At 37.6% G+C, this 19,419-nt stretch overlaps 1 protein-coding gene across 1 annotated transcript in view; it reads right to left on the bottom strand.

Annotated features, from left to right (window-relative positions):
* LOC136875931 (pyroglutamylated RF-amide peptide receptor-like) overlaps positions 1-19,419 on the bottom strand; it is a 223,225-nt gene that overhangs the window by 114,639 nt on the left and 89,167 nt on the right. The window contains exon 3 of the mRNA XM_068228261.1: positions 12,835-12,958. Coding sequence (XP_068084362.1) covers positions 12,835-12,958 — 124 coding nt within the window. The remainder of the gene's footprint in view (positions 1-12,834; positions 12,959-19,419) is intronic.

Here is a 19,419-nt window from a genome sequence, read left to right as displayed (position 1 = left end):
GATCACAATATGAAGATAAAGTTGGAATTCAAGAGGACAAACTGGGGAAAATATTCATTTATAGGAAGGGGAGTTAGGGATTGGAATAACTTACCAAGGGAGATGTTCAATAAATTTCCAATTTCTTTGAAATCATTTAGGAAAAGGCTAGGAAAACAACAGATAGGGAATCTGCCACCTGGGCGACTGCCCTAAATGCAGATCAGTATTGATTGATTGATTGATTGATTGAATTTATCTTTTACAAGCGTGGACTTGAAGCCTGCCTCCTCGTACGTTATAGACACACTGCCAGTACACTTTGTTTCCATTTGACATAGCATATTTCCATTCTAGTACTGGGTCCCTAAAAATCCATGTGTCGCAAAAATGCGTATACCAGAACATCAATTACCGGTACTTCAACACCATAACAGCTAAAATAACTCTTGTAAAGAGTCTACCCAAAGAAATACCTTCAGATGGCGCAATAGTGAGTAACACGCGTACCCACTCAACTCGAAGCGTTCGGTAAAATCCGTTTAACCGAGTACCGTGACATAATAGCACGATAGAACGTACTGCAAGGTGTCGTTCATTTCATCTACGCGAAGTATATCGATAATTATAATAATATCTGCGACAGAACTGGATTGAGCAGGTGAACAATTGTGAACTTCCTGCAAATTTTCGGAATGTCTCAATATCTTGAATAAAAGAAGGTTTAGAGCTACGTCTTACGCCCAGAATTTAATATTTTCCATCCTTAACATGTTTTCAGCGTACACATCCTTCCTTCGTCAGTATGAATACTCTTTCTTCTATCGTTCCTAACCTGTCTCTGCGATAAACATGCCAGTTCCGGGAGAAACTTTTCACATCCATAACGTCACTTCTCAGTCTGATTCAGTTCCTATTACAATATCATGTAAATATATCTATGAAATTTACTTAATTCTATTCCTTTCTTTACGATACTTCTACAGTTTACTTGACTATTCTTTCTATACCCTCACCACCACTCACTACTCCCCCCCCATTTCCCTGGATGTACCTCCCTATTCATCTTCTAAGCAAATTCCCTAACTTATATGTACCATTGCGGTTCAAGTGAAGGCCATCCGAGCGTAGATCCCTATCTGCTACCCACGCATTAAGATGTACAAATCTCACTCCCAGTTTCACATATACCCATTCCATAGTCTCATTTATATCTCCAGTCACCATCTAATTATTATTACTTCGGCTGATAACAAGGCCAAGGCCCTTAAAGGGCTGTAGTGCCATGGGGTTTGATAACAATCTCTGTTCCCTTAAACTTTTTCCGTGCAGTCATAACTAGATCCCTCACATCCCCAACTATGTTAGTGCTCATTCCTCCTTGCCCTTCCTTTATATTTTACTGAAAATCTGTCTTAACCTACTTCTTGGATAATACTCTACCCTGGTTACTTTTCCATGAAACACTTTCTTCACATGCCTAACAACTGAGTCACCCTTAACCAGAGCCTCAACGCCACCTCCTTATTAGATCCCCTCCACTCTGCTGGTCTCCCTACTTCCTCCTCATTTCTCCCCCTATCATTACCGTCTTCCACCTCCCTTGTCCTATCTCCTACTCTTTCTATTTCCTACCGTTCGCTTTCCTTTTGCCCCGCTCCATCTCTGTAACAATTTCCTGATCTCCATCTTCGCTCTGCCGATCCACCTGCAGTGACTCATACCGATTGCTCACCGAAACCACTTCTGGACCCACTCTCTGAGAATAACCCTTAAACTCTGCTTTTCCTTCCCTTAAATTAGCCCACCTTACTTACATAACTTCTCTCCCTTCCATTCTTTCCCATTTGCATACTTGCCGTACCCTGTGCGCTGACAGAGGGATATCTATCTTCATTCCTGTCCTTCGTTATAAGTCTAATAACTCGCTATCTTGCCTCATTTTTCTCGGTTCTTACTCACGCCCATAGTCCTTACACATGCTTCTCTCACCCATTAATGTATCTCTTCACTTTATCTTTTACTATACCATCTGGTATCTTTGCAGTTTATATCTATATCAATTAAAACATGTTGGTATGCCAGTCGTAGTGTCTTTTTAAGTGTTTGAACAGGTGGGAGGAAAACAGAAACTATCGTAGATATTTGTGAATCTAAATGTGAGTTGTATAGTTGTGCAATCAATCAATCAATCAATCAATCAATCAATCAATCAATCAATCAATCAATCAATCAATCAATCAATCAATCAATCAATCAATCAATCAATCAATCAATCAATCAATCAATCAATCAATCAATCAATCAATCAATCAATCAATCAATCAATCAATCAATCAATCAATCAATCAATCAATCAATCAATCAATCAATCAATCAATCAATCAATCAATCAATCAATCAATCAATCAATCAATCAATCAATCAATCAATCAATCAATCAATCAATCAATCAATCAATCAATCAATCAATCAATCAATCAATCAATCAATCAATCAATCAATCAATCAATCAATCAATCAATCAATCAATCAATCAATCAATCAATCAATCAATCAATCAATCAATCAATCAATCAATCAATCAATCAATCAATCAATCAATCAATCAATCAATCAATCAATCAATCAATCAATCAATCAATCAATCAATCAATCAATCAATCAATCAATCAATCAATCAATCAATCAATCAATCAATCAATCAATCAATCAATCAATCAATCAATCAATCAATCAATCAATCAATCAATCAATCAATCAATCAATCAATCAATCAATCAATCAATCAATCAATCAATCAATCAATCAATCAATCAATCAATCAATCAATCAATCAATCAATCAATCAATCAATCAATCAATCAAATAACCACTAATCTGCATTTAGGGCAGTCGCCCAGGTGGCAGATTCCCTACCTGTTGTTTATCTGGTCCTTTCCTTGGAAATTTATTGAACATTTCCCTTGGTAAATTATTCCAATCCGTGACTCCTCTTCTTATAAACGATTGTTTGCTTGAATTCCTATTTTATCTTCACATTTTGATCTTTCCTACTTTCAGAAACTTATTCGTCTACTAATGTCATTCCACGCTATCTCTCCACTGACAGCTCGGAACATACCACTAAGTTGATCAGCTCGTCTCCTTTCTCCCAAATCCTCCCAGTCCAAATTTTGCAGCATTTTCGTAACGCTACTCCTTTGTCAGAAATCACTCCGAACAAATCGACCTGCTTTCCTTTGGATTTTTTTCTGTGATTTATGAGTAAAGCCCAATGTGTTTACTTTTATTTAGTTGGTTTAGGGAACCGCTTTCGATGCGGATTTTTCTATCTGAGTCATAAACGTACTCTTTGGGAAGAATGATTTTCGTCCTTGATTTGACTCTGGCATCTTGTAAGTATATAATATCTACATCGTTTTCTGTGAGAAATAGTTTCATTTGTTAACATGTAACATTGTCAACTTACCTCCACCGCATTCATAATTGTCCGCTGCTTTCTTCCGATGTTTGACATCCGCACACTGCCACAGCTACGGGACTACTGTCAGCCGATTACCTAGAGGACGTCATCGACTCTACACTCTTCATGGACGTTTTCTGCGTATCTTGTGCCGTGTTTCATGATTTACTCTGTACCTCCCCCTTTTCAACTGGCCCGATATAATCAGCACTCTTTGTCTGCTACCTCGAACCGTTCTTCGGCTGTTGGAGAGAGGGGAACATCTTGGTGCTATGCTGGTGTAAATTTTCACCTTATATGAGACCTTACTATTCGACCATGAGGTCTTGTAAACTTCTCATTTCTAAACTTCGCATATCGATAAGAGAGAAGCGGATCTCTAATTCCTTTACGCTGTTGGAATTTATGTGAAGATGAATATTATTTTGTCAATACGTTCAAAAAACTTTCGTACTTCTGTGCTTTAAATATTTTCTTCTTTGAAGATCTCTTACACTCAATATCCGGACCGATAATTTCGTTCTGTTGGCCCAAATGCATCTCTGCTGTATCGAGTGTTTTCTAGAACTTGAGAATTGCCACAACGCACCGATATTCTCGTCAAGTCTTATGGTATCCCTGGTTTTGGTAATTTAAAATGTTGTCCATTGGTTCACCCTCCTATTCAATTGTTTTCACATTTCCCTAATCTTTATTTACTCGTTGCACAGTTGGTTGGGAAACATCTATGTCGCTTCATGCATGTGTTTGTTTATTCTATTCGTATTAAAACCAAGTCATATTTATGTAACTGATATGTGTAAAATCTATTGTGTAATGTGTTCTAATTTTTCCAATATTTTCTTGCTGTGCTAGTCCTAACTTGTTCTATCTTGTGTTTGAATACATCTATTTTGTTCATCCAAAGTTGGCAATTCTTGTCCATCCCCTAGTGCCCTTGTGCTTTCCTAACTACACGTACTTATTGCTATATAAATCATCCCCCTTGTACCATCCACGGTTATCCTCTCGTGGCCCAGCACATTGTGAATATGTCGCTTCCAAATAAAAATAATAATCATAATAAACAAGATACCCGCCACAAACGTGAGAGGATCTATAACATAGATTTTGGAAATTATTATGTTCTTCACAAATATTCAAATTTATTCAAAAGTATTACTTCTGTCCAAAAAGCGTAAATTAAAAGGTTGTAGAAAAATGTAATTTTCAGTTACTTATATCTGAGATGTTTTGACTGTCCGGGCTGCCAGAATGAAGATATTGACTGATTTAAATTTGAGTTACCAGGTTCGTCTACGGTGAGCATCGCTGACGTTAAAATTACGTTAAGTCATCACTGTAAAGATCTGGTGAAGGTGGTAGTTGTTGACGTGACTGATTTTGTAAACTGCAAAACCACATGATCACTAGCCCCTATTCATCAGGAAGATAATGACGATTACCATAGAATTGGGAAAAGAAGTACGATCGCCTAGCCGCGAGGGAACAAATTGTGATGGCCTACAATGTCCTAAGCTATCAAAACATATCAACAATAACATTAAACTGCCTGACTGCTGCTGTTAGTCGAAGTGTTCCTTACCTCTTCGGCTGACATTTATCTCCGTTAGATTAAATACTCCTGGAATGACAAATCCTAAATCCTCAACGACTGGCACGCAACAACTAGTAAATAATAAAAATGACGTGATTTATATTTTGTATCAGTGAAAATTTGGGGGACGGAATAATATCATAAGCAATTTTATTTCAATTTGCTCACTTGGTGTAAGCCGTGCACATATGTTTTGGACACTGTGTACATTAGTGTACAGATAGCCTGTCAATATTTGCCAGCAGGCGCGCACGATTTATTGATACACCCCCGATGACCTGTGAATACCGCTTGACATAGGGCTCACGGTTGTACAAGCCGTGGTATTAGGTTTAGTAGTTACATGTATGGAAAGCAGACGGGAGAAGCCGCACACAGAAGGTTGTGAATGACGAGAAGAAAGATCACTTTCGTAAACTTCTTACGTGTTAAAGTGATTGAGAACACGAGAGTAACGTGACACTTTTCGTGTATTAACAGGACTATGTTTCTGGGCTGAAGGTCTCTCTGAAATTAGGGATGACATTTTTCCGACACAGTTGTAGTCATGACAACCAGCGTTCTATGCATACTAGGTCAGTAGCGTCATCTTTTCACTATGCGCTTTCTTCCTGTAACTAAGAGCTTGAGAAAATCTCGTTTCAAGTGAACCCCGTTCTACTCATCAGTTCAGAATTAAGATCCTTCAACTGACCGGGAAACGAACCCAGGGCCTTGAAAAAAGGGTCAGGCATGCTACTTCTACACCACAGAGATGGCACATAATATACATATATACCAGCAAGATACCCGTGCTCTGCTACGGCTTTAAACTGAAAATTATTATTCAAAGTTTTACATTTGGAGAGTCCACTGTCAACTGAGCCTGTAAAATACGCCCTCAGTTCGTACCTCAAACGTTTTGGGGGAATGATTATTTACTTTCTGATCTAACACTCATTTGAACACCATATGGAAGAATGTGAATGTTTAAGCCCTATCCTATTTAAAATCTGCAATGCAAAAGCGACCAACCTGTGAAATTTTGAACAGTAATGGCGGAATGTGCACTTTTTAAGGGGTGAACTTTTTAAAGTATTTATTAACATCTACAGCAGGGCCTCTCAGGGTGCATGCGCTTGGTGCATGCACTGTGCACGGTGCAAAAGACGACTTCGCTTGGTTGACCAGAGAGCAGATCCCCCACTCCTCGATTTGGAGCAATAACGCTTACTCTTTCTTTCCTCACGCCTGTCTTGCTCGCTCCCCCTGTCTCCCTCTTCAACACTTGCCCCGTAGCGCTCCAAATCCGAGCTGAGTTGCGCCGAGTAGAGCCCACCTTAGCCGAGTAGCCCAGAGACGAAGCGTTGGTCCGAGACAAGCCGAGCGCGACCGATGCACAGTGCACGGAGCTCTTGCGCCTCGATTTGCACGCTTGAGATTTTGGGCGTTTGAGAGGCCCTGATATACAGTATAGAAGACCAACTTTCATTTAAAAAATAAGTTGGTGCCTGAAAGGCTTTCGGAAGAATGGATATTGTGCTTTTGAGGATAAACCAGCCTCTAAACCCCTTAGGAAAGGTATATTGTGAAGTGTATGATATTTTACACATAGGATATAAAAGAACACCCTTGTCGTAAAATTTCAACATTGTTCGTCAAACAGTTTTGGAGGGATGAATAATTTCATTTAACACTTTAGGGCTGGAATGTTAAAAGATATCTAGGATTTGGAATTGGAATTTTGTCTTCGTACGTTAAACCGTTTCGGAGGACGGAACGAATATATCTGTTTTCGGATCTTAACCTCCATTCAACTCTCTGAGCGGTTAAATTTGTTTCAAACCTTCTGTTATTTAATGCATAGGATATCATTTGAAATTTCAACTTAATTCAAACGGTTTCCATATAAATGCATATTTATGTCATCATTCCTCCCCTCTAGACAAAACCCCATTAGGGTGTATTGTTTTAAGTCCACTTGTTATTTGTATCCCATAAAAGTAATTCAACTCCTTTTACACCCCCTTAAGTTGATTCCAACCCTCCTTCACTGCCACAAAATATGTGTGTCTTTATTTTTGAAAGGGGATTCCAAATACAAATTTTCAATTCTTCAGAAATTGAGATAAGTATCCACATAAAAAATGCATCCCATTTTACAGTCCTTTTTACAACCTACAACCCATAAGTGTTATTAACGAACAAAAAAAATACGTGCTACTTTATTTTTAAAATGGATTAAAATACCAATTTTCATGTCTGTAATGTGTGGTAAGTTTTTGATATAATTCTGATACAATTTTCATATAAATCTGGTCAAGTCTTATGGTATCCCTGGTTTTGGTAATTTAAAATGTTGTCCCTTGGTTCACCCTCCTATTCAATTGTTTTCACATTTCCCTAATCTTTATTTACTCATTGTACAGTTGGTTGGGAAACATCTGTGTTGCTTCATGCATGTGTTTGTTTATTCTATTCGGATAAAAACCAAGTCTTATTTATGTAACTGATATGTGTAAAATCTATTGTGTATTGTGTTCTAATTTTCCAACATTTTCTTGCTGTGCTAGTCCTAACTTGTTCTATCTTGTGTTTGAATACATCTATTTTGTTCATCCGAAGTTGGCAATTCTTGTCCATCCCCTAGTGCCCTTGTGCTTTCCTAACTACACGTACTTATTGCTATATAAATCTTCCCCCTTGTACCATCCACGGTTATCCTCTCGTGGCCCAGCACATTGTGAATATGTCGCTTCCAAGTAAAAATAATAATCATAATAAACAAGATACCCGCCACAAAAGTGAGAGGATCTATAACATAGATTTTGGAAATTATTTTTCTTCACAAACATTCAAATTTATTCAAAAGTATTACTTCTGTCCAAAAAGCGTAAATTAAAAAGGTTATAGAAAAAAATGTAATTTTCAGTTACTTATATCTGAGATGTTTTGACTGTCCAGGCTGCCAAAATGAAGATATTGACTGATTTAAATTTGAGTTACCAGGTTCGTCTACGGTGAGCATCGCTGACGTTAAGTCATCACTGTAAGGATCTGGTGAAAGTGGTAGTTGTTGACGTGACTGTTTTTGTAAACTGCAAAACCACATGATCACTAGCCCCTATTCATCAGGAAGATAATGACGATTACCATAGAATTGAGAAGAAAAAGTGTGATTATCTATCCGCAAGGGAACAAAATGTGATGCCTAAAATGTCGTAAGCTCACATAACTGTCACGAAATGTGCTTTTTCTCCGCGATAACGCATGCCTTGATACTGTCATCTCTGTAAAGGATCAGCTGGAGGCTTTCAATAAGTTCTACAGAAACTATTCTACAAAGAATGATCATAAAGTATTTTTACAAATCCTGATGGACGTTGAAGATGTTAAGAGGGGAACGCCACGAAATGATCCAGGAGAGCAAAGCAGACACAAATCGTTCTAATATAGCTTTATGATGGATAGAGAAAAAACAAAGGTATGTTTACCTACCTGCATTTCTCTACATTTTAGTTGTAAGGGAGAGGGGTATACGTAGGTTGAATATACTGAAGATTTATGAGCATATTCTGTCATTTCCGCATACAGAGAGCCATTATTATAGCAAGATATTTGATTACCTTAGTTCTTATTTGAATGTAAATAAAAAGTGTCAACCATTCAACGAAAAGTACTTATTTCAAATAATTTAAAAATATAACTCCAACCTGAAATTAGGACAGACACAACTGTTGCCTCATCTATGAAGAGCTAAAACTGAAGCTTAATTTCACGCATCTAAGTGATGCAAAGCATGTTGCAGCTGCTGATCTGGGTTCACATAAGAGGAAGTAAGGATTTTTACAATGTTGCAAGAAGATAAGTCTGATGTAAATCAGGATGTACCAAAAATGTTCTACTCATTGTCTGTAATTATATGCAGAATTTAATAATGCCTAAAATTCCTGCCCAGGAATTTTTAAATTGAGGTACAAGTCTTCTGCATCCAGAAACAAAACAATTAAAGCTGTCGTTTATATCTATCTTGAAGGCAAGGTAAGGAAGTGACCTGGGGAGGTATGCACTTTTGCATTATTGGAAATCTGTCCAAATTCAAAGAGTTGAAGCGTATTTGTTTTGTGATAAATTTTACGGGCATGGTGGGGGCGTGATTAGATCAGTGGCTTAGCTGCTGGCTTCCCGCCCAGGAGGCTGAGGTTAGAATCACGGTCGATTCTACAGTAGGTTGAGATTTTCATCTCAAAAATCACGTGGTGTCAGGAAAGGCATCCGGCCTCAAACCCCCGACCAAAATCAAAATGAGCCTGGGTGGCTCCACGACCCCACCAAATAAATAGTATACGCTGAAGAACATTTATGGGCATAAAATAAACCATACCGTCTCAACATTTCTGTTAGGTAAAGCAGGTACAAACAAATTCAAACAGATAGAACATTTCTTCACAAGTAGAGGCCATAGCTTCTTGGACTGTGATATAAATTCTGTCATTGCCAAATTAAGTCTCAAAAACATGACTGAATGTACACAATTCATCAACTCACTAAACTCATCATTCAAAGGAGTCCTCCTTTTAAATTTACTGTTGTAGAAGTTGCTCCTACAAATCCAGTGCTTTACGATTCCAAGAATTGGTGGCAGAAATACTTCCACAATTGTCCTGCTTCACTTGAAAGTGCCAATATTAAGGAAAGGGATAAGAAATTATAGTTTGGAATTGGTAATTCGTACCATTTTGCATCTGGCCATCACTACCAAGGGACTGTTGTTTTAGGACAACCCATCCATGAGTTAATTGAATACACATTCATCATTCATCACGAATCTCACATCAACACTCAACACTCAAGGTTAGGAGCTTACTCTGAAGAGAAAGCACAATCGAAGAATAAAAACAAGACAATGATTTAAAAAAGTACTGACACCATTATGAACAAGTTATGAAATAATATTAAGAGATTGTAAAAATAAAAGACTAAGTATACATTGTAATAATATTGATCGCTTAATTTGTTTTCTGCAAAGGTTTAATAAATACTGGGTTTATTAATTGATTTCGTAAGGAAAATATTATCTGATTACTTAAATGAATAATTGTTTTTATTTGTATCAAATTACACTTACTTTACGTTTTATAATCTTTCTCAATAAATATCGTGTTATATAACATTTTTGGAAAATAATATTTTTCCTATAAACTCATTATTTATTATAAGGGGGAGGTTTCATGGTCAATTAAGGCCACATTTTGCTACCTCAAATAATGGAACGTTTAAAAACAGTTCAGATAAACTATTTTATACTAAAATACTATATAAAATTTGTATAAGACTGTTTATTGTATCTGGCATTAAACTAGAATTTTTGGACTTGCAGCTTTCTAACAAACAGCATTTTATATACTTAAATCCATAACGAATAATTATTATTAAATTGGATTGCTTCAGGGACGTCGTAAAATTACTTACGTTGACCTTCTTTACACTTTTAAAACGGTGCAAAATTCAAATAAGCGAATGCATTAAACGTAAGCTTCTCACCAGAATTACTACGACTTAGAAAAATGGAATGGAGTTCCTTTCAAGGCTCATTATTCCAGAGCAAATGGATTAAAATGCAAAGCTCTCAGAAGAACAAAGGGATACGATATTAAATCAGAATTCAAATGAATCTTGAGTCCTACCGTGATGTTGGCCTTTGGAGGAACAAACCATAGGATCTCAAATGAAAGCAAGTAAGGAGGGTATCACATACAAATGGCCATGCTATAAAATATTTTGTAAATGCACATAGATTATAATTTTCTTTCATCCTCAATCAGAGCTGAGCCTCTCTATAGAAGGGGGAGAGTGGATTGTTGGAAATATGAGATTCAATTAAGGCGCTTAAGAGATACTATTCTAGTAGTCCCATGCGCAACTTCTATATTTTTCAAATGAACTCCACTAAGATGCTTAGATACTTCCCATGAGCCTAGCCTACTCTTAGATGTAATTCATCATAGTTAACATGAATTTCCTAACCGGCCTTGAATGGCCTTGGAAGAGTGCAGGCTTTCACTATTCGTAACCTCGGCACTAACACTAACCGAGATAGAGTGGTTAGCTCTATGATTGATTTAGTTTAACCCAGAAATAAACCTGGTACCCATTTTTGTTGTAGGCTGTGTAAATATTTCGACTTCCTGACGGGAAATTGAATTTACGTCATCTCGAGTGAACGAGCACCCTTTTACCACCCTGGCTAGCAGCCCATCTTCATCACAGCTGCAAACACAATTACAGACTCTAAAATAATAAATGGTGTCAAACATACCTTATATTTTACTGTATTCATAAGGTGTCCTAATTTCTTACAACTGCAACACAGGAACGAAACTAGAGACCAACATTCCTCCTCATTAACTTCATTACGAGATATTTGATTGCTTCTGTACGTCTGTACTTTCTTTCATCTAAAGCTGGTAACAAAATAATTCATCAGCTTTCAGAAATTAGAAATTTCTAGAGGAAGAGAAGGAGGAGGAGGAGGAGGAGGAGCAGGAAGAGGAGGAGAAGAGATAGCAGGTCTAGAGTTGTAAGTCCCGAGCAAAGGAATATTACGATATTGTAAATGAAATTTTCATTCACCTATACACAGTAACTTATATGAACATTTAAGGAAACACAATTTATATAAAGATAATAAATAATTGAAAGGATATAATTAAAACAGTTTTAGATTGGTAAGACGATTGCTGAGGAACATGTGCAGTATATTGGTGAAAGATGGGCTCCTATCTTCCCTTTAGCAGATATGTGTCCTTCGCCATTCAGTCTATGTACATTGGATCGCTTTGAACGTTCGACACGTTGTACAGTTCAATAACTGCTAGTATTTTAAAGGTTTGTTGAAACATTGAGGTGTCAGAATTTTGTCCAACGGAAGTTCTTTTACGTATCAGTAAATCTACCGACACGAGACTGGCGAATTTGATCAACGTCGAACACCACCATAATGAACCGAGGTCGAATCCGACAAACTGAGTTCAGGGGGCCAGCGCTCTACGACCTGAGCCAATCAGCCCAGCTTGTGCAATTAAAATATTGCGTGAAATATATGATGAGGTTCCCTTCGTCCAAGCAAACATGCTTGATTTTTATGTATGATTTAGAATTAATGACAAAAATATTGTGCAGTTAGTAAATTTCGTGTGGCTATTACTAGCCAGCCGCAGCCCTTGTAAGGCGGGCCCTCTAACGAGAGTGGGCGGCATCTTCTGTGTGTATAAAACTGCGTGTTATTTTAGTTGAGTTGTGTGTTGTACGTTGTGTTGTGCCGTTAGTTGCAGGGATGATGGTGAAATTACAAACATTCATTCACCATTTAAGGTTAAAATCTCCTACCCAGCCGGGAATCGAACCAGGGAGCCTCTAAACTGAAGATGACTACTCTGAAAATTCAGCCAAGGGTCCGGACATTTTGTGTAGTACAGCTAATAGACGGATTTTCTAGTGAATGTGATAAATACTGTTGTTGTTCAACGTCCCTTTGTTACAGCTTTCAGAGACGCCGAGGTGTCGGAAATTTTGTCCCTCTGGAGTTTCTTTATGTGCCGGTAACTTCACTAGGCTCGCGTATTGTAGAGCACGTTGAAATATCACCAGACTGTGCCGGAATCGAATGCTTCATCCTGAGCATAGGAGGTCAGCGCTTTACATTCAGCCTGTTTTCTAGTCAACGTCTAGTAAGCTTCAATAGAAGCTAGTTAGAACCAGAAAGGTGTGGTGGTCAGTTTAAGTCAAATATTTCGAAACAACCAGCACTTACCTGTACGAAGAGCATGGGGACGGCCAATAGGAAGGACGCTGCCCAGATGCCGAAGATAATTTTACGAGCCTGGCTTATGGTGCAAATGTACTTCGCACGCATCGGATGTACAATAGCATAGTACCTGTAAAAAGTAAACAATACTGTAATACAACTATTTCAGAAGCTTAAACGGACAATAGACAATAATGATGGTGGTGTTTTTGTTTTCTGAGATGCAAACACTAGATTGTCGGCCCCACATTACATTGTCTGAGGAAGATACAGAGTTGTAATTTAAAAAATATTAGTGCTTTGGATAAAGAAAAACAAGGACCATGATAGGCGAGAAAATAGTAAGCTTACTGGTCTTTGAAAACCATACGTCAAACGTTAAGGGAAACGGGATGTGACCAATGCATGCATGAGAGAAACGATAAGAGAGGTGAGTTAGGAAATAGTAAGTTGAATCAATGCTAGTTTCATCTAGAGTTCGTGCTCACCATACCTGCATCACAAATTTCAATGGTTACCTATCTACACGATCATTCCCAATCTGACGGGTAAAGCAGATCATCTAGTGGGTAACACCCACTCTCTGGCCAAGAGATGAGTTAGATTTCAAGCTATAATGGAAGAAGAAGTTTGATAAGGTGAGAATTTTGAATTTGACGGCGATAGGGGAATGACCGCATGATTAAGAAAAGTGGCAATTATGCTTTGAGGTGTGAAAAGTGCAGTGATGGATGGATGGTTGGTGTTGCGTCCTTCTGCCTAACCCACATTCTTTTTCTTCTTCTTTTAGCTTAAATCAATTACCACTGATCTGCATTTAGGGCTGTCACCCATATGGAAAACGTTGGAAATTTATCAAAAAGCCCCCTTGATAAATTATTCCAACTCTTAACTCCCTATAAACGAATATTTCATTGAATTTGTCCTCTTGAATTCCAACTTTATTTTTATTTTACGATTTTCTCTACTTCTAAATATTGTTCGAAGCCAACTCTCTGCTGTCATCTTGAACTATTCCACGTAGTCGAGCAGCTCGTCTCCTTACTTTTAAGTCTTCCCCACCCAAAGTTTGCAATATTTTCGTAACATTACTCTCTTGTCGGAAATCACCCTGAACAAATCGTGCAGCTTTCCTTTGAATCTTTTCCAGTTCTCGTATCAAGTAACACTGGTGAGGGTCCAGTACACTACAACCATACTCTAATTGGGGTCTTACCGGTGACTTATATGCCCTATCCTTTACAGCCTTGTTACAAACCTAAATACCCTCATAATGGAGTGAATAGATCTGTAAACCAAATTTTGAAGAGATGACGCTTTATGACTATTACTGCTGCTAGGCGTGCAGGCAATGAGAGTAGACACAAGAGAATTCATTACGAGTTTGAATTTCGTTCATGTAGGTATCAATGTGTAGAGCATTTCCCCGACTAGGTATTCCAGATGGGAAAGATGCCGCACACTGGGGTGTAAAGGGGCGCGAAGGTCTGGAGTAAAATTTCGGATGCTCAGCCATCTTCAATGAGGTGCTGTGATTACACTCGCTGTCCGATTTAGATATAATAAACAACATTCGTTTGCTAAATCAACCTGTTTGTGGACGAATAGTTATATTTAAGGAAATCAGGGAGTGAAAATTCGTTCAAATAACGATTTTTATTACATTGAGTTATACCTCAGTCCTCCCTAAACACGAATATGTATGTTTTTGTATGCTTGATGCATCCTGATAGGATTAGGGGAGGATATTCTAAACTGTGTTTATCTTGACTTTCTTTGGCTTTATTATATATATTTTCTGACCGTTGCTTTTGATTATCCTGGTGCTAAACGAATGTAGTAACAACTGAAGAGCATTTGAGCGTTCTGTTTATTCAGTGTTTACGTTTTACTCGTAGATATTTGAAACAGGAACTCGAATTGAGGAAGCAATCTTATTGTGTTCATAGTTAAATTTTTACACATATAGATCCCGAATAGGGCAGAATATGGAAATTTAGTAATAAGGATAAGTTTTCAGGTAACAGATATACCAAAACTGTAAGTGTAATGAACTCTCCTACGGATATCCAACCAGAATTCACATGGGCCTACAAGTCCATCTTCTGCTAGTAAGGACTCTTACGGGTGTGAGAACATTAACAATTGTGATGGGATTTTGAAATAAACTGACATTTATGTCACGTCTCCTTCTATCTGTCATTTGTTCATATGTGTTCATCCCGTCTTTCTCTGGCTTTATTCTATTTATTCTCTGACCATTGCTTTTGATGTAGATTATCCTGGTGCTAAACGAGTCTATTAACAACTTCATTTCAGCGTTCTGTTTATTCAGTGTTTACGTTTTACTCGTCGTAGATATTTGAAACAGGAACTCGAAATGAGGAAGCAATCTTATTGTGTTCATAGTTAACGTTTTACCAATTATGGTAGACTCAGGCATTATTTTGGAACTAGTGAAAATTGCTACCAAATATAGGTGTTATTACGCAATGACTATATCGAGAAGTATAAATATGTACGAAAGAGAAAGGAACAGACCTCCAGTGTTAATTTGGACCTCAGTACACTAAAAACTTGTGTCATGGATGCAATGATGTATTTAAACGATGGGTCAGTTAGTAGGATGACAGTTTTCAGTGACATGTGCATTGACCATGGGGTAAAACAGAAGACTGCACTTCTGTGAATAGAGCAGCCTCCATTCACCTCACATGACACCATCACCATAGCGTACAGCTTCATTTATGAAGTTAATTTCTAATTTAGCCTCCATCTCCTTCCATTGTTCCGATATGTTTGTACCTGCAAATATTCTCGGTACTTTCATTCCATTGGAAACGAAATGGCGGATGGGTTTTAGTGCCGCGAGTGTCCGAGGACATGTTCGGTTCGCCAGTTGATTTCACGCCTGTAGGCGACCTGTGCGTCGTGATGAGGATGAAATGATGATGTAGACGACACATACAACCAGCCCCCGTGACGGCGAAATTAACTAATGATGATTAAAATTCCCGACCGTGCCGAGAATCGAACCCGGGTCCCTTGTGATCAAAGGCCAACACGCTAACCATCCACCCATGGAGCTTTCATTCCGTTACTTCCAATTTATGAATAAAATATTCTGAGTCAACTTACATTTCACTTCCGTAAAGACGGTCTGAGAACTGACCGATGTTCCGTCTGAGAGTTGATTCTTTCCTTAAAAATTACCCTTGATCGCATCTGCGAGCTCACTTGCTTTTCTGCACCTTGATTAAATTCGCTTAGTTCTGTTTTTGCTATTTGCTTTACGTCGCACTGACGCAGATAGGTCTTATGGCGACGATGGGATAGGAAAGGCCTAGGAGTTGGAAAGAAGCAGCCGTGGCCTTAATTATGGTACAGCCCCGGCATTTGCCTGGTGTGAAAATGGGAAACCACGGAAAACAATCTTCAAGGCTGCCGACAGTGGGACTCGAACCCACGATCTCCCGATTACCGGATACTGGCCGCACTTAAGCGACCGCAGACTTCGCTTAGTATAGGCTTACTACCATATTGAGAGAATACAGATCCTAAATATTTGAAATGATCCACATGCTCCAGTTTTGTATTTCTTACTGGGCATTTAAACCTCTCAGATTTCTCCTCTACTGACATCGTTTTAGTCTTGAAAATGCTAACTTTTTATATCAAAATCGTTGCCTCTCCATTCAAGCTCAAAGATATTACATGCGTGCCAGGCTTTCAGTACAGTCTGCCATTACGACCATGTCATCGGCATAAGTCATTCGGGAACCCTTGAAGAAGCCGTACGCAGTCTTCGGTGAAACGTCGGGACCATCATATGCTTCTAGACCACGACCTACAAGCCCGGAAAATACCGCTATTTCTGAATCTGTTTTCGTTTCCCAGGAGGCCTTGATTTCAGTCAGTTTGCCGGTCCTGTCAACTACCATCACCATCATATTGGTATTTTGGATGTTAATCTGCATACACAAATTGATGTTCTCATTTGCGGCACGGTTTAGAACCTCTGCCATTTATATGTCATTCGCGGCAATGAGTACAATATCAACCATGTGTCGTACATTCGATATCTTCTGCCAACAATACAAAATCAACCTGTCTATCTATTCAGTGCAGCTCTCATAATCAATTCGCTTTAAATATTAAGGATCACTGGCGATAATATATAATATACAGCCTTGAAATAAATAAATAAATAAATAAATAAATAAATAAATAAATAAATAAATAAATAAATAAATAAATAAATAAATAAATAAATAAATAAATAAATAAATAAATAAATAAATAAATAAATAAATAAATAAATAAATAAATAAATAAATAAATAAATAAATAAATAAATAAATAAATAAATACATAAATAAATAAATAAATAAATAAATAAATAAATAAATAAATAAATAAATAACGGCAAAATGAGCCACAACTTCTTGTTCTCCATGTGTCCATACGCACATATGTGTTTAGAATTATAATTAACCTTCGTTTGTGCCGAGAGATAACAGTGCTGAACTAATGAATGCTTTAACCACTACAGCACAAATGCAGCAGTCTCAAAGCTTCGGGCAGACGATAAGACTAACATACCAATTAAAACAAAGCTGATAGCTGCACCGGTCTGTGACAGTTTATTGCAGCCTGGAAGCTCTCTGTGGTAAATCATCCGCTCGACTAAACAGTAACATGTTAGGTTAGGTCGAGAGTTTCAACACTTCCCCCTTATCAAGAGCCTGCAGTACAGACGAAATGAATTTACTTCCACGAGGAGGTTTGTAAACATTTCTATATTTACTACTGTACAAGAAATTAATTCTTTCTACTCAAAACCTTCATCACTTGATTCATTTTTTCTATTCTCTTAATGTTATTATAAATTCTGATAACGTCTATTCTCTCTTACGAAGTGAAAAATAATCATTGCAGATGTTACAACGAAAATTAAAACTTAAGCCATTGTAGTGTTTGACAAAATTCATTGCATTTCTAGTTGGTCTCCCTGACTTGCCCAGACGGATTGATCCCAGGTAGAACCCGCCACATGGACTCAGAAAGCCAGCGATCTACCATCTAAGCTTGGCGAGGTAATTCATTTGCAGCTGTAATACAGTGGCAAAATCATCATAATTCCAATATTATGTAATAAATGTCAACAATGAGGATTTTCATTAGAATTCATCACTTGCAACTTGCAAATAAATCAATGGACGTAGTAAGGCATACCTTGTATTTACATTATTGACAATTTTGTGCATTCATTTCAGTTATGTAGATCGTGAAGTGCTCCTAATAATTTTAAAACACAATTAGATTTTCAATAAAATATGATCAGAAAATATTTTGTAACAGTAGGTCAATATCATCTAAATCTTCTGGTTGGTAATGCATTATTTTAAAATCTCTGAAACAGTTCCTCTGTGAGTGGGGTTGGTAGACTGCATCAAGTGTGTCCCATGATTGTCGTAAGAGAGGACTAAAAAAGGGGACGCACAAGGGCTGTCAAGTTGATCTTCTAGTTTCTGGCATTGCTCCCACTTGAGGCAGGCTCCCTACTGTCATATTTTCCGTCCAACTTGCCGTGGTCAGCACTTGTTCTCATCCAATCCAGATGGTATTAGATATGCGAGTCCTAGAGAGTTTCTCATTCTCACGCCCCTCATACTCTTTTCCTTATTTTGCAGATATATTCATACTTTGAAGGGATGAACCTTTTCCATTTGTTCCTCTCATTAATGATAACCTTGAAACATTAACCACCATCGCCACCTCTCCGGAACGGGACATTCTAAGCTGCATAGGTATTTCTTTCCAGGTCATTGTAAGATTTATAAACATTAATATTATATAAAAATAAGCTACCGTACTCAATAGCAAAAACAGGCCCGTCTCCTTGGCTGAATGGCCAATCCTTGGTTCGATTTCCTGCCGGGTCGGAAATGTTGTATCTTTCTGGTTAAATCATATAGTTAGAGGGCTGGGTGTTTGTGTTCAGCTTAATACATATCTTCACTTACACACAACACATCACACTACAAACCACCGCAGGAATACGCATTAGTGAATTCGTTTATTGTAATCCAAAACATTACATGTAGTTATATTTGAACGTACTACAAACAAACAAACAAACAAACAAACAAACAAACAAACAAACAAACAAACAAACAAACAAACAAACAAACAAACAAACAAACAAACAAACAAACAAACAAACAAACAAACAAACAAACAAACAAACAAACAAAAATTCCAAAGATATTCAATTCGTTAAAAGTTAAATAATGTTAGTATACAGTGTGTTGCATACCTCATACATATTATACATCCTCATCACACAACATTTATTTTTATCACACATGAGCGAACAAAAACCGCGAACAGACCCCACCGGGTATAATCTACATATATTACCAACTCCAAGTAGTATACGCCAGGAACAAGAAGAAATATTCATGAACGAGTTTTATAATAACTAATACACCAATTCAACGACGAAATTCCTCAATTATTTTATGGAATATCTGTATATATGTTCAGTCCTCAGCCCAATAATAAAATGAAGTGTCTGTTTGTTTGTCT

Source organism: Anabrus simplex, chromosome 6 (assembly GCF_040414725.1).
Source record: "Anabrus simplex isolate iqAnaSimp1 chromosome 6, ASM4041472v1, whole genome shotgun sequence".
Classification (NCBI taxonomy): domain Eukaryota; kingdom Metazoa; phylum Arthropoda; class Insecta; order Orthoptera; family Tettigoniidae; genus Anabrus; species Anabrus simplex.
This window is presented reverse-complemented; position numbering and strand designations above follow the sequence as displayed.